This window comes from Oncorhynchus kisutch, linkage group LG10 (assembly GCF_002021735.2).
Source record: "Oncorhynchus kisutch isolate 150728-3 linkage group LG10, Okis_V2, whole genome shotgun sequence".
NCBI classification, from domain to species: Eukaryota; Metazoa; Chordata; class Actinopteri; order Salmoniformes; family Salmonidae; genus Oncorhynchus; species Oncorhynchus kisutch.
In genome coordinates this window covers 59,761,440-59,776,067 of record NC_034183.2, presented here as the reverse complement: position 1 = coordinate 59,776,067, position 14,628 = coordinate 59,761,440, and the positions used below count along the sequence as shown (strand labels likewise).

The 14,628-nt window shown below is 41.4% G+C and overlaps 1 protein-coding gene across 2 annotated transcripts; it reads left to right on the top strand.

The window, feature by feature from the left end:
• The first annotated feature begins 1,067 nt into the window (after nucleotides 1–1,067).
• lg10h17orf75 (linkage group 10 C17orf75 homolog) lies at nucleotides 1,068–10,086 on the top strand. Of its 2 annotated transcripts, XM_031834345.1 has the most exons (10): nucleotides 1,071–1,396; nucleotides 2,143–2,226; nucleotides 2,837–2,962; nucleotides 3,331–3,459; nucleotides 3,592–3,652; nucleotides 3,998–4,117; nucleotides 5,606–5,670; nucleotides 5,851–5,984; nucleotides 7,825–7,928; nucleotides 8,076–10,086. In XM_031834345.1, exons 1-10 carry the CDS (start codon nucleotides 1,242–1,244, stop codon nucleotides 8,286–8,288), a joined length of 1,191 nt encoding a protein of 396 aa, XP_031690205.1. In that variant the 5' UTR covers nucleotides 1,071–1,241; the 3' UTR covers nucleotides 8,289–10,086. The 2 variants fall into 2 exon arrangements, with proteins under 2 accessions (XP_031690204.1, XP_031690205.1); XM_031834344.1 differs by lacking the exon at nucleotides 2,143–2,226 and having other exon boundaries at nucleotides 1,068–1,396.
• The last annotated feature ends 4,542 nt before the right edge of the window (nucleotides 10,087–14,628 follow it).

Here is a 14,628-nt window from a genome sequence, read left to right as displayed (position 1 = left end):
ATAATAAGTGGGTCTAGTTATGTGATAACAATGTATAGTGAGCAGTGAAATAACTATTGGTTTCCATTTGTGGTGACTGCTGACTGACATTAGGGATGAGATTAAATAGATCCTGGAATTTAGCCTGGTCTGGAGCAGGCTAGCTCCACAGAATAAATCTCCATGGTAATTTATACCATAACATATCCTCCTGCCCCCTATCCATCTTTAGTGCAACCGGATTACGGATCAATTGAGCCAGGATCACCAAGATATCCTGGCTTAATCCCTTATCCTAGTTTTGTGCAACAGGCCCCTGGTCATCACTAGCTTCCACATCCACAAAGTCAAAATGATGGTTAAACCCCGCCCATTTGTAAAATGTATACATTTTATTTGTATTTAACCTTTATTTTACCAGGCAAGTCAATTAAGAACAAATTCTTATTTCCAATGACGGTTTACCCCGACCAAACCCTAACCCGGACGATGTTGCGCCAATTGTGCGCCACCCTATGGGACTCCCAATCACAGCCGGTTGTGATACAGCCTGGAATCAAACCAGGGTCTTTAGTGACGCCTCTAGCACTGAGATGCAGTGCCCTAGACTGCTGCGCCACTCCGGAGTATTTTATACCTAACCCTAACTTTAATCCTAACCTTAACCACACAGCTAACCTTATGCCTAATCTTAAATTAAGACCAAAAATCTTCATTTTTTTACATTAATTTTTACTATATAGACCATTTTGACTTTGTGGCTGTGGAATCGAGATACAAAACAGTCCATCGGTCATCGGATAGTAAACCTTCAAAAGACCTGTGACCACTAGCGGCTGTTCAGGCTAATGAACGCCAATATCCCAAAAGTTATTATGGCATTGTTTGTATATTCAGAAACATTAGTTTAATTTTACCCATTGATACGTGGCTATAAGAAGGCAACGACCTCTGATAATTTGGGCATAATTTAGCTATTATAATAACTGATGTGTTCAATTTATTTCCTGGACCAAATCATGTCATAGCAAATTTTACACGGACCTTAAACAGCGACGGATTCATGGAATTACACTCCGCATGCGTGAATCAGATCATGGATCTTTAGAAATAATGATAGACTCGTCTCTTCAGTAAAGGAAGTTGTTAGTCTATTCACATGCCTAGTATTGTTATTATTTCTTATCCAGTTCAACCTGCATCCTAAATAACTGAACGTCATTTCTCGGTATCTGTCATTTGTTGATACGTGCGAAGCAATCATGTTTACCTCGCAAACTTCCATGCAAACGTCCTCCTTCCAAGATTCAATTGACGTGGAAGAAAAGGATACGGATTATGATAACGAAGAGATGGGATATAATCAGAAAATACAGTTGAACTGTTACTATACCATTTATCTCTACCAAGGCACCAGGTAATCTTCTCCATCTGAATGTTCTGCTTGAGTCTATCTAACTTTACATCAAGCAATTTGTTTTGACAGTACACAATGACCTAAACTAGGGCATTATCTGGTATGCAAATATCTGCAGATGACGTGTAATGTTTACTTGCCTTAGCTACTAGGCTATAGAGAATCTATGGACCTCGGTCCCTCACCCTTCTCCATAGGGGTGAATGGAAATGCATTATCAATCACACCAATGTCTGACTTTGTTGATATGATTAGACTCATTGGAGGTTTGGAGGTTCTCACAATGTACAGTATTCATGCTCTGACAGTCTTTATACATACACTGTCATTAGTGGAGGCTATAGGAGGATGGGCTCATTGTAATGGCTGGAATGGAACGGTATGAAACATATGGAAACAACATGTTGGACCCCGTTCCAGTTACTCCATTCCAGTCATTACAATGAGCCCATCCTCCTATAGCTCAACTCACCAGTCTCCACTGACTGTGATAACATCATCAAGCTAGTCCAGCTGCATATTGAGGCCAATTTCTTTGTCACTGTATAACCACTTTCTCCCAAATTCACTGGTTCTCTGTGGACATCAACTGTGGATCCTGCTGCTGACTTACTGTACTGTCAGTTCAGACTTGCTGTTCTGTTCTCCACTAACTAACCAAGTCATGAGTATATATATATATATATATATATATATATATATATATATATATATATATATAGTAACTACCTACAGTACCTGTCTAGATCTGAGGCAGCTGCAGAGGGCAACGTGGCATGGAGCCAGAGAAGAACAGATTCCACAGCCAGTACCAGTCAGGAAGACTTTAGGTAACCAAGGTCTCCCCGTGACCTGTCTGTTTCTCTAGTGGTTTTATTTCTGTGGCTTTCAGTGTTGTCCTTCTCTGTCGTATCCATGGGCCTGCTGCTGGAAACCTATCAACCTGGAATCAACACGGTTTCTTTCCTGTCATGATGTCATCAGTGTGCTTCCGGCTATCTGGGATATGGAGTCACAAAGCCTAGTACCTATCTACCTCCTTCTGTACACACTGTTCACCCTACTTCTTTTGGCATGTCGTCTTTCTGTAACGTCAAGTTGTTTCAGCCTCAGATTCTATAATGATGATGATATAGTTATGTGATATGATATTGTTATGTTATTAAAACGTGATATTTCAGTGTCACATCATGCATCTTACATAGTGACCATAAGGAAAGAGAAGTGGGAAGGAAGGATTTAAATAGGCTCTGTGACTCACATGGAAACTGGAGGATTCTGTTTCACTATATCTGTATCTAGCCTTCATGTTGTGTTGATGTGGCTTTTGTTTGTCGGCTTCCTTCTTCATCTCCTCTTTGGCTGTCCACTTTCTCATCAGATCGGATTGGTTGCCTGTCACTCTGTTTCCATGGTAACTGACTCTTGCCCCACCAACAGCCTCACCCTAGTGGACAGCAGCCTGCCGGTAGAGGCGGAGCCTGAGCTACGATGCTACATCTCCCGGAGGCTGAGCAAAGGAGCCCTGCTCGGGGGCATGGGAAACATTGCCGCCGTGGAGCTCAGGTGACCTTAACAAACTTAAACTAAGGGCCTCATTCCAAACCAACTCATCTCTCCTTTCCTTAAGAACTTGTTGAACCTAATTTCAAACCAATCCAGCTTTAATATCCTTAGGAACCTGTTGAGCCCATCTCGCAGATCTGATTGGGTGGCTTAGGTATGGTATCAGCAATATAGTAACTATATACAGGCCTGTGTGTCTCTGGCTCTATCTAGCTAAGCAAGGTCTTGATTTGGAATCAGACCGAAGTATTCTCTCCTTATGTATACATCTGAAGCAATGTGGCACCAATTAGCCTGCACACTTCTAAAGTAGTGTAAAGCCAGTGTTTTACATTCATAATAAATATGTGTTTGTTGTCCCATCCCAGTGTCCCAGAGGCAGCGGTGGGCTGTTACTGCTGTCTCCTGGAGCAGGAGAGATCCCCAGAGCAGCCCGACGCGGACGGCAATGGCTATGTGATCTGCTTGATGGGAGGCTCTGAGAAAGGCCTCAACCTATATCCTTTATAGGCTAACGCAGCTCTTTCTGAATCATACTAATGTAGAGTCAGTCTAGATGTATAGATGGGTACTGAAACTCATAAACCATTCATCATTAAACCATAAACCATTTCCTTAATCGACTGTACGTTTAGACTTGAACTGGACAAGTATGTGCAAGGCCTGCAGAGCAGTCTACAGACTGCTGAGGTAAGCAGGAAGTGGAATCACCAAAATAATATAATTGTACTGGATTCTATCATCTCTTGGACAGGGCTCCTTTGTAATAAACACATTTCTATCTGAAGGGGACTCACCTAGGTTGTGTTCAAGAGGGAAAAACATGTTTTGAAATAGGGAGGTACTATCTGATGTTGTCAAATAAGAACACAGATTTTTCTTCTCCATTGTGAAATGTTTTGCTATCAGTGTGACCTACTTAACACCACCCTAGATAGATAAATATAAAATGACTACACAAATAGGTAGTCCCCTGTGTAGGGTTATAAGTGTTATTTCCCTCTCTGTCCTCTGTGTATATATATATATATATAGCTGGTGAACCTAGAGACTGAGATCAGGCCCTACCTGAGCATGTGGTACGAGGAGTCGGTGATGCACATCCACAGAGTGGTGCAGATGGTCCAGGGGAGCATCAGCTTGCTGCTACATGCTGTGAGTCACCTTTGACCCATCATTTGACCGTCACCATAGTGATTAATTCCCCCTGTACCAGTGATTCCCCCTCATTGTTTCTATACATTTACTTCCCCTCCATGCTTCACTATGTTATGTTTTTGCTAGTTACGTACTTGGGCTGTGTCCACTAGCTAAAGCTATAATTTAGTCTTTACTGACTAGTAGCCATCTTGATTGACAAAACAAATGGGAAGTGGAAACATTCAAATGCAAAATGAGATATTCCCAGCGTATTGTATTGTCACAAAACATCCACTCTAACAATGAGATATTCCCAGCGTATTGTATTGTCACAAAACATCCACTCTAACAATGAGATATTCCCAGCGTATTGTATTGTCACAAAACATCTTTACATTTGTTGGCGTCAGTCACACAATTGCATAGTTCAAAACGCATCATTTTCTTTGATGGCCATCAATGTTGCCACTGTGTAGCTTAGAGCAGAAACAAGGTTCCAAGAATCATTTTGACTGGTTGTAACGTTGATCAGGCCAATGTCATTGTAGAATAAAGTTTAGTTTAATATGCAGCGCTGATCAGGCCCATGTCATTGTAGAATAAAGTTTAGTTTAATATGCAGCGCTGATCAGGCCCATGTCATTGTAGAATAACGTTTAGTTTAATATGCAGCGCTGATCAGGCCCATGTCATTGTAGAATAACGTTTAGTTTAATATGCAGCGCTGATCAGGCCCATGTCATTGTAGAATAAAGTTTAGTTTAATATGCAGCGCTGATCAGGCCCATGTCATTGTAGAATAAAGTTTAGTTTAATATGCAGCGCTGATCAGGCCCATGTCATTGTAGAATAAAGTTTAGTTTAATATGCAGCGCTGATCAGGCCCATGTCATTGTAGAATAAAGTTTAGTTTAATATGCAGCACTGATCAGGCCCATGTCATTGTAGAATAAAGTTTAGTTTAATATGCAACGCTGATCAGGCCCATGTCATTGTAGAATAAAGTTTAGTTTAATATGCAACGCTGATCAGGCCCATGTCATTGTAGAATAAAGTTTAGTTTAATATACAACGCTGATCAGGCCCATGTCATTGTAGAATAAAGTTTAGTTTAATATGCAACTTTGATCAGGCCCATGTCATTGTAGAATAAAGTTTAGTTTAATATGCAACGCTGATCAGGCCCATGTCATTGTAGAATAAAGTTTAGTTTAATATGCAGCGCTGATCAGGCCCATGTCATTGTAGAATAAAGTTTAGTTTAATATGCAACGCTGATCAGGCCCATGTCATTGTAGAATAAAGTTTAGTTTAATATGCAACGCTGATCAGGCCCATGTCATTGTAGAATAAAGTTTAGTTTAATATGCAGCGCTGATCAGGCCCATGTCATTGTAGAATAAAGTTTAGTTTAATATGCAACGCTGATCAGGCCCATGTCATTGTAGAATAAAGTTTAGTTTAATATGCAGCGCTGATCAGGCCCATGTCATTGTTTTCAAGGCTCTGAGTCACATACACGTGGAGGTCACCAATGCAGATGACAGGACCAAGGCTGATGTTGCTAGGTGAGTTACTTTAAAGGTCCAGTCCAGTCCAAATTGGGTTTTCGGTCAAATTCTGTTTAATAAATGAGTATCACTTCTGAAAATAATCTGAAAACACCTAGTGTTTATTCCTGTGGTTAAACTATAAGAATATACAGTATGTGCTGTGAATATGAATGAATATGGTTCATGTGTGTGTAGGTTCATTAAGGCAGCCAGTCTGCAGGGCCTGGTCCAGGAGGACACTACCACAGCCTCTCTGTATAAGGCCTCAGAGGCTCTTACTGACCTGGTCATAGACTGCTCCACCAGCCCTCCTACACTCTCCAACACAGGTCTGTGTGACTGCTCTAACCTGTGGATATATACACACACACAGGTCTGTGTGACTGCTCTAACCTGTGGACATATACACACACACACAGGTCTGTGTGACTGCTCTAACCTGTGGACATATACACACACACACAGGTCTGTGTGACTGCTCTAACCTGTGGACATACACACACACACACACAGGTCTATTGGAACGACTCTAACAAACAGACACTCTCCCACAGTCACAAACACAGATCTGTGTTACAGCTGTAGCCACACCACTCTACAAAACAGGTCTTTGTACGGTGCATTCAGAAAGTATTCCGACCCGTTGACTTTTTCCACATTTTGTTACATTACAACCTTATTCGAAAATGTATTAAATAGTTTTTTTTTCTCTCATCAATCTACACACAATACCTCATAATGACAAAGCAACAATTTTTTATTTTTTTATTTATACAAATCTATAAAGCTGAAATATCACATTTACATAAGTATTCAGACCCTTTACTCAGTACTTTGTTGAAGCATCTTTGGCAGCGATTACAGCCTCAAGTCTTCTTGGATATGACTCTACAAGCTTGGCACACATGTATTTGGGGAGTTCTCCCGTTCTTCTCTGCAGATCCTCTCAAGCTCCGTCAGGTTGGATGGAGCACAACGCTGCACAGCTATTTTTAGGTCTCTCCAGAGATTTTCAATCTGGTTCAAGTCCAGTCTCTGGCTGGGCCACTCAAGGACATTCAGAGACTTGTCCTGAAGCCACTCCTGCGTTGTCTTGGCTGTGTGCTAAGGGTCATTGTCCTGTTGCAATGTGAACCTTCACCTCAGTCTGAGGTCCTGAGCGCTCTGGAGCAGGTTTTCGTCAAGGATCTCTCTGTACTTTGCCTTGATCCTGACTAGTCTCCCAGTCCCTGCCGCTGAAAAACATCCCCACAGCATGATGCCTCCACCACCATGCTTCACCATACGGATGGTGCCAGGTTTCCTCCAGACGGGATGCTTGGCATTCAGGCCAAGAGTTCAATCTTGGTTACATCAGACCAGAGAATCTAGTTTCTCATGGTCTGAGAGACTTTAGGTGCCTTTTGGCAAACTCCAAGCGGGCTGTCATGTGCCTTTTACTGAGGAGTGGCTTCCGTCTGGCCACTCTACCATAAATGCCTGATTGGTGGAGTGCTGCAGAGATGCTTGTCCTTCTGGAAGGTTCTCCCATTTCCACAGAGGAAGTCTAGAGATCTGTCATCAGGTTCTTGGTCACCTAGCTGACCAAGGCTCTTCTCCCGTGATTGCTCAGTTTGGCTGGGCGGCCAGCTATAGGATGAGTCTTGGTGGTTCCAAACTTCCTCCATTTAATAATGATGGAGGCCACTGTATTCTTGGAGACCTTCAATGCTGCAGACATTTTTGGTACCCTTTCTCAGATCTGTGCCTCGACACAATCCAGTCTCTGAGCTCTACAGACAATTCCTTCGACCTCATGGCTTGGTTCTTGCTCTGACATGCACTGTCAACTGTTGGAAATCGCAATGCACCTGAGCTCAATTTCGAGTCTCATAGCAAAGGGTATGAATACTTATGTAAATAAGGTATCTGTTTTTTATTTTTAATACATTTGCAAAAATTTACAAAAACCTGTTTTCGCTTCGTCATTATGGGATATTGGGTGTAGATTGCTGAAGAAAAACAATTATTTAATCCATTTTAGAATAAGTCAAGGGGTCTGAATACTTTCCGAAGGCACTGTACATGGACACACAGACATAGAATCACCAAAACATTTTCCATGAATGATCGTCACAGAATACACACTGGCTAATCACTCCGTCATCCCTCTCACACCTTTTTCCACAGTCAGTAACCGTTTCTGTGACGGTTGGATCCAGTCATTCCTGAACGCAGCAGAGCGCTGTAACCCTTTCCTCCTCAGACAGATCCTGGAGAACTTCAAACTCAAGGTGGGCAAACGCACAGCAAACAGACAAGTGGATCACTTTAAACCATTATATAAATACTGTATGTCCAGGCCATGCTTACTGTTTTCTCATCCATGCTCTCTCTCTCTCTCTCTCCCCTCTCTCCTTCTCCTCCCCCTGTCTCTCCAGGCCATCCAGGACATGAACAGTCTGAAGCGGTTCATCCGCCAGGCTGAGTCGAGTCACTACGCTCTGTTCCGCTGCTGCCAGTTCCTGCAGGGCTGTGGGAATGGGGACGTGCTGCTCCAGAACGCCCACGCCGAGCACCGGGACCTCCCTGAGGCCTGCAGCATCATCCGCGTGCTGGACGAGTTCCTCAGTGAACAGCAGGCCCAGGGATGAGGATAGGGATGAGGGACACTGACACACCGCAGGTCGGCAATAGTTAAACTCGAATTGGCAGTGACACCTCGAGGGCGTCGATAGTTCAACTCTAACCAACCCAGTCTCAACACCATGGCCTGTATTTATAAATGATCCTATAGAAGTCAGAACTCCTGTTCTGAGATGTGAATTTGTGAAAACAGGCCCAGTCCTGTGTGAAATAGGGGTGCGCTTGATTTGAGTTGGCCACTTTTGGGTCCATTTCTTTTGTTAAATTGTTGTACCAGACTAACTAAATCAAGCACAGCACAAGGATGTGGAAGTATTTGACCCAGGTCTCCTCACACGGGAACTCTTCCATGCTAGATGTCAGCGTGTATCCGTTTTGGGCACTTTTCCTTTAGCGTTGGTGTTTTACAGTGGTCCCTGTCTTCAATGTTGCGTGTGATTGAATAGCATTTACCCAGAAGAAACAGACCAAGTATGTTGTATCTGGATCAGAATTAACTCTAAAAACAAAAATATCCAAAGTCATGTTAACACTAGTGTTTTCTTTGCTGGTATTAAAACACGCAGTACTATAAACGAATGGAAACACAATCAGTATGTTTAACCCAGACTATACATCTCAACATGTGAATCATTTGTTTTGCTTGTCTTACATCATGTCTAAATGTTGTATTTCTTTTAAACTATTAGTGTTGTTTGCCTTTTGTCTGCATGTCAGTATGCTATCTACATACTACAGTACAATCCTTTTCTGCATAGTGGAACAATGCACAAATCACTTTAATCAGCTTTTGTTACTTACTCAATTTCTCCAGTAGAGAAATTGCTACACACTAACATTCCCACGTAGCTCAGTTGGTAGTGCACTGCACTTGCAACGCCAGGGTTGTGGGTTCGATTCCTAAGGGAGACCAGTACGAAAATGCATGCACTCACTACTGTAAGTCGCTCTGGATAAGAGCTTCTGCTAAGTGACTAAATTTATGCGCTGCTGTTTTTGTATTTCTGTTGCTGACTGCAGTCTTATCTAAAGATACTCGTTAATCCTTACATTCCTTAGTAGGGAATATTAGTGTTGTAGAGGCCAACGTGTTGTATATCTACTTCACAGGAGGCTGCTGATGGAAGGACGGCTCATCATAATAATAACCAGAACGGAGTGAATGGAATGGCATCAAACGCATAGAAACCATGTATTTGATACCATTCCACCCTTTCCTCTCCATCCATTACCATGAGACCGTCCTCCCAAATGAAGGTGCCACCAACCTCCTGTGATCTACTGTCACTGTATGTTAAGTTACAAAAATGACCTTCACTACTCTTCACCAGCCCTATTGTAATGATAGTGTGTTCAGGGCTAAATAACCCACATGATTTATTGTGCCTGTATGACAGCAACTACGTAGGTTCTATTTTCCTATCAATGTGTCGACGTCTCTAAAAAGTACATTATGGTGAAAATGAAGCAATATTGTCTGTGAAGGTGTGTCCTTTAAACTGTGAACCAAGTGACATGTTAGTTGGTGAGCTATTGTAGTGGACAATGGTGACTGATCATACAACCTTTTAACTGTGCATTTAAATCTCCTGTACAAGTTCATGTCTATTAATGTGGTGTCTATCATGTTGATCTGTGGTTTGACTTGTATAAATAGTCATGTGAATCCTCTGTGTGGACTGAATCATGAATATGCAATCTGATTTCTGACCATATGAAACAATAGGGGTCCCAGTTTACCTATGTAATTATGGCCCTGCCTACACCTAACGATTAAAAAAATACAAATCATATGAGCAAAAAATATTCCACTGTATTTGGAGTGTCTAGCCAAACAAAGTTAAACGAGCCTATTTATAAAATGAATTTGGACGGGCAGAAATGATTAAATATTAGAGCATTAGACCTCACTAAAGGCTTCAATCGTACAACAACTTTACTTAATTCTGAACTGGTTCTTTAGTACAGTGGTTCCCTTTTTATAGTCCCGTAATTGAAAATTGTGAATAACTCACCACAGGTTAATGAGAAGGTTGTGCTTGAAAGGATGCACATAACTCTGCAATGTTGGGTTGTATTGGAGAGTCTCAGTCTTAAATCATTTTCCACACACAGTCTGTGCCTGTATTTAGTTTTCATGCTAGTGAGGGCTGAGAATCCACTCTAACATAGGTACGTGGTTGAAAAGGGCATCAGTGTCTTAACAGCACGATTTGCCAAGGCAGGATACTCTGAGCACAGCCCTATCCAGAAATCTGGCAGTGGCTTCTGATTAAATGACATTTTCACAGAACTGCTTGTTACAATTTGATGAGGCTCTCTTGTTCAGATATCGGTAAGTGGACTGGAGGCAGGGCAATGAAAGGGATAACGAAGTCCAGGTTGTTTGTGTCGTCTGTTTCAGGAATGTACCTGTGTAATTGCGAACCCAACTCACTCAGGTGCTGCACTATATCACATTTGACATTGTCCGTAAGCTTGAGTTCATTTGCAAACAAAAAATCATGCAATGATGGAAAGACCTGTGTGTTGTCTGCAGACAGAGAAGAGCTCCAACTTCTTAATTATAGCCTCACACATTGATTATAGTTGTGGAGAGTCCCTGTAATCCTAGATTCAGATCATTCAGGTGTGAAAAAACATCACCCAGACAGGCCAGTCGTGTGAGAAACTCGTCATTATGCAAGCGGTCAGACAAGTGAAAATGGTCAGTAAAGAAAACTTAAGCTCATCTCTCTATTAAAAGAAACGTGCCAATACTTTGCTCCTTGATATCCAGCAGACTTCTATGTTGTAAAAGCGTTACATGGTCGCTGCCCATATCATTGCATAATGCAGAAAATACACGAGAGTTCAGGGGCCTTGCTTAAACAAAGTTAACCAGTTTCACTGTAGTGTCCAAAACGTCTTTCAAGCTGTCAGACATTCCCTTGGCAGCAAGAGACTCTCGGCAGATGCTGCAGTGTCCCCAAGTGGCGTCGGGAGCAACTGCTTGCACGTGTGTTATCACTCCACTATGTCTCCCTGTCATGGCTTTTGCACCATCAGTACAGATACCAACACATCTTGACCACCAAACTGCATTTGATGTCACAAAGATGTCCAGTACTTTAAACATATCCTCTCCTATGGTCCTGGTTTCCAGTGGTTTGCAGAAGAGGATGTCTTCCTTAATTGACCCCCCATAAACGTTACAGACATATACCAGGAGCTGTGCCAGGCCCGCCAAATCTGTTGACTCATCCAGCTGTAACGCATGTAATTCACTGGCTTGTATGCGAAGCAGTAATTATTTCAAGACACCTCCTGCCATGTCACTGATACGTCGTGAAACAGTGTTGTTTGATGAAGACATTTTATGTATAGTTTTTCCACCCAGCATTGTCCCATTAAGTCCTCCACAATAGTCTGGGTCTTGCCTGTCCTAGCCACTCAGCTCACCATATAAGACTATTTTAGCCCCTTCGTATTAATGGTATCTGTTGTTTTTATACATGTCTTACGACTCGAAAGTCGTCTTAATTCTCAGACAAAAAACTCCTTATTTTTCAAATTGGCATGTTTGTTTCTAAATGTCTGTGCAAGAGTGAAGGTTTCATCGAGTTGTGAGATAGTACTTTTACACATATAACACACTGTGGCTGAGGAAAGGCACTACTCCCAATATAAGTGAACCCCAAAACAACGTAGTTCTCATCATATTTGCGCCTCTTCGATGATCCAACGTCCCTGTCTGTTGTTCGGTGCTTTCCCGGGTAAGGGGCAGTAGCTATTCGGCTGCATCAGATTCACAACTGTCAGTGTCCATGCAAGCTGGGCTAACAACAAATGTAGAATTACTGATGCTAGCATTGGATGTACTCGTGGAAGCAGAACAACTTGTGTCGTCGACAGGTGCATGTGTCGTACTGCTGGTAGTAACTGGTGGTATGTGTCTCTATGGACGCGGGCCTTACTAAATGGACTGTTTGAAAATGTGAATAAAAAATAAAAAATAGTAATTATGATAAACAAAATGTTTTACAAAATTATGTGAATCTCATTAGAATTTGGCGACGGCATTGCGCGTAGTACCCCAGTTTGAGAATACTTGCTCTAGTAGAATACCTGCTCTAGTAGAATACCTGCTCTAGTAGAATACCTGCTCTAGTAGAATACCTGCTCTAGGAGAATACCTGCTCTAGGAGAATACCTGCTCTAGGAGAATACCTGCTCTAGTAGAATACCTGCTCTAGTAGAATACCTGCTCTAGGAGAATACCTGCTCTAGGAGAATACCTGCTCTAGTAGAATACCTGCTCTAGGAGAATACCTGCTCTAGTAGAATACCTGCTCTAGTAGAATACCTGCTCTAGGAGAATACCTGCTCTAGGAGATTAGTAAGAGTGAATAACCCCGTGTTCAAGAATGGCCTTTTTACCTTCATCCAGATTACAACCTCTCACTTTCGGTTATTTGAAAATGAAATAATCTCCAAAATATCGCTATTTTTAAAACAAGCAATAGAAAGCTGGTTGCAATTTCAGTTTAATCCACCAGAAAAGACAGAACAAATATTAGAACAAATACTATGGTTGAAATCAAATATACTAATTGATTTAAAAAAAGTATAATCTTTGTAAATTATATCAGAAATAGGACTGGTGGAGTTATTTCATACATGCAGTTAACAAAAAATATATGGAAATGTCTGTTCTATCCAAAATTACAACCAACTGATTGCAGCATTACCGCAAAAATGGCGGAGGCAGGTGGAAAGGGGAGAAGGTAAGGAACTTGTCTGTCGGCCCTGCATTAAATACCAACATTTTTCTAAAGAAAATTGTGATAAATAACAAAGTATACCAGTTTCATTTAAGGACCAAAAAACACAGCCGGAGTTTTTCCATTTAAAATATTCTATAACATTCTTACAACCAATAGAATGTTATATATATGAGGCTACAACCATCCCAGCTTTGCAGATTTTGTTGCAAAGAGACAGAATATTTGGATCATTTGTTTTGGTACTGTCCATATGTAGCTTGTTTTTGGTCGCAGGTTCAGAAATGGCCGAAAAATTGCCAAATTTACTTGGAACCAACTTTACAAATAGGTCTGCTGGGTGATTTAAAAAGTCATAGTCAATCGATCAATAGTATAATAATACTCTTAGCAAAGGTGTTTATCTTTCATTTACAATCTGTAGAAACTATGAGTATAGAAAGGTACAGAACTTTTATGAAACATCACAGCACAGTTGAAAAATATATGGCAGCCAGAAATGTATTGTATTACTGTATTATTGATTGTATGTTTGTTTATTCCACGCATAACTCTGTGTTGTTGTATATGTCGAACTGCTTTGCTTTATCTTGGCCAGGTCACAGCTGCAAATGAGAACTTGTTCTCAACTAGCCTACCTGGTTAAATAAAGGTGTTCTCAACTAGCCTACCTGGTTAAATAAAGGTGAAATCAAAAAATCTAAATTGGATGGTCTTCAAAGATACAGTGAGGGAAAAAAGTTTTTGATCCCCTGCTGATTTTGTACGTTTGCCCACCGACAAAGAAATGATCAGTCTATATTTATAATGGTAGGTTTATTTGAACAGTGAGAGACAGAATAACAACAACAAAATCCACAAAAACGCATGTCAAAAATGTTATAAATTGATTTGCATTTTAATGAGGGAAATAAGTATTTGACCCCTCTGCAAAACATGACTTAGTACTTGGTGTGTGTTTTGGGGGGTGTTTTTCTGCTAAGGGGACAGGACAACTCAAATATTGGGTGAGAACCTCCTTCCCTCAGCCAGGGCATTGAAAATGGGTCGTGGATGGGTATTCCAGCATGACAATGACCCAAAACACACGGCCAAGGCAACAAAGGAGTGGCTCAAGAAGAAGCCCATTAAGGTCCTGGAGTGGCCTAGCCAGTCTCCAGACCTTAATCCCATAGAAAATCTGTGGAGGGAGCTGAAGGTTCGAGTTGCTAAACGCCAGCCTCGAAACCTTAATGACTTGGAGAAGATCTGCAAAGAGGAGTGGGACAAAATCCCTCCTGAGATGTGTGTAAACCTGGTGGCCAACTACAAGAAACATCTGACCTCTGTGATTGCCAACAAGGGTTTTGCCACCAAGTACTAAGTCATGTTTTGCAGAGGGGTCAAATACTTATTTCCCTCATTAAAATGCAAATCAATTTATAACATTTTTGACATGTGTTTTTCTGGATATTTTTCGTTGTTATTCTGTCTCTCACTGTTCAAATAAACCTACCATTAAAATGATAGACTGATCATTTCTTTGTCAGTGGGCAAACATACAAAATCAGCAGGGGATCAAATACTTTTCCCCCTCACTGTAGAT

Excerpts from the sequence above, each read along its gene's own strand:
- lg10h17orf75 (XM_031834345.1), top strand. The coding sequence starts at position 1,242 with ATGTTTACCTCGCAAACTTCCATGCAAACGTCCTCCTTCCAAGATTCA. Across the intron at positions 2,963-3,330 it reads ATTGCCGCCGTGGAGCTCAG|TGTCCCAGAGGCAGCGGTGG; the intron begins GTGACCTTAACA and ends GTCCCATCCCAG. Across the intron at positions 4,118-5,605 it reads TCAGCTTGCTGCTACATGCT|GCTCTGAGTCACATACACGT; the intron begins GTGAGTCACCTT and ends ATTGTTTTCAAG.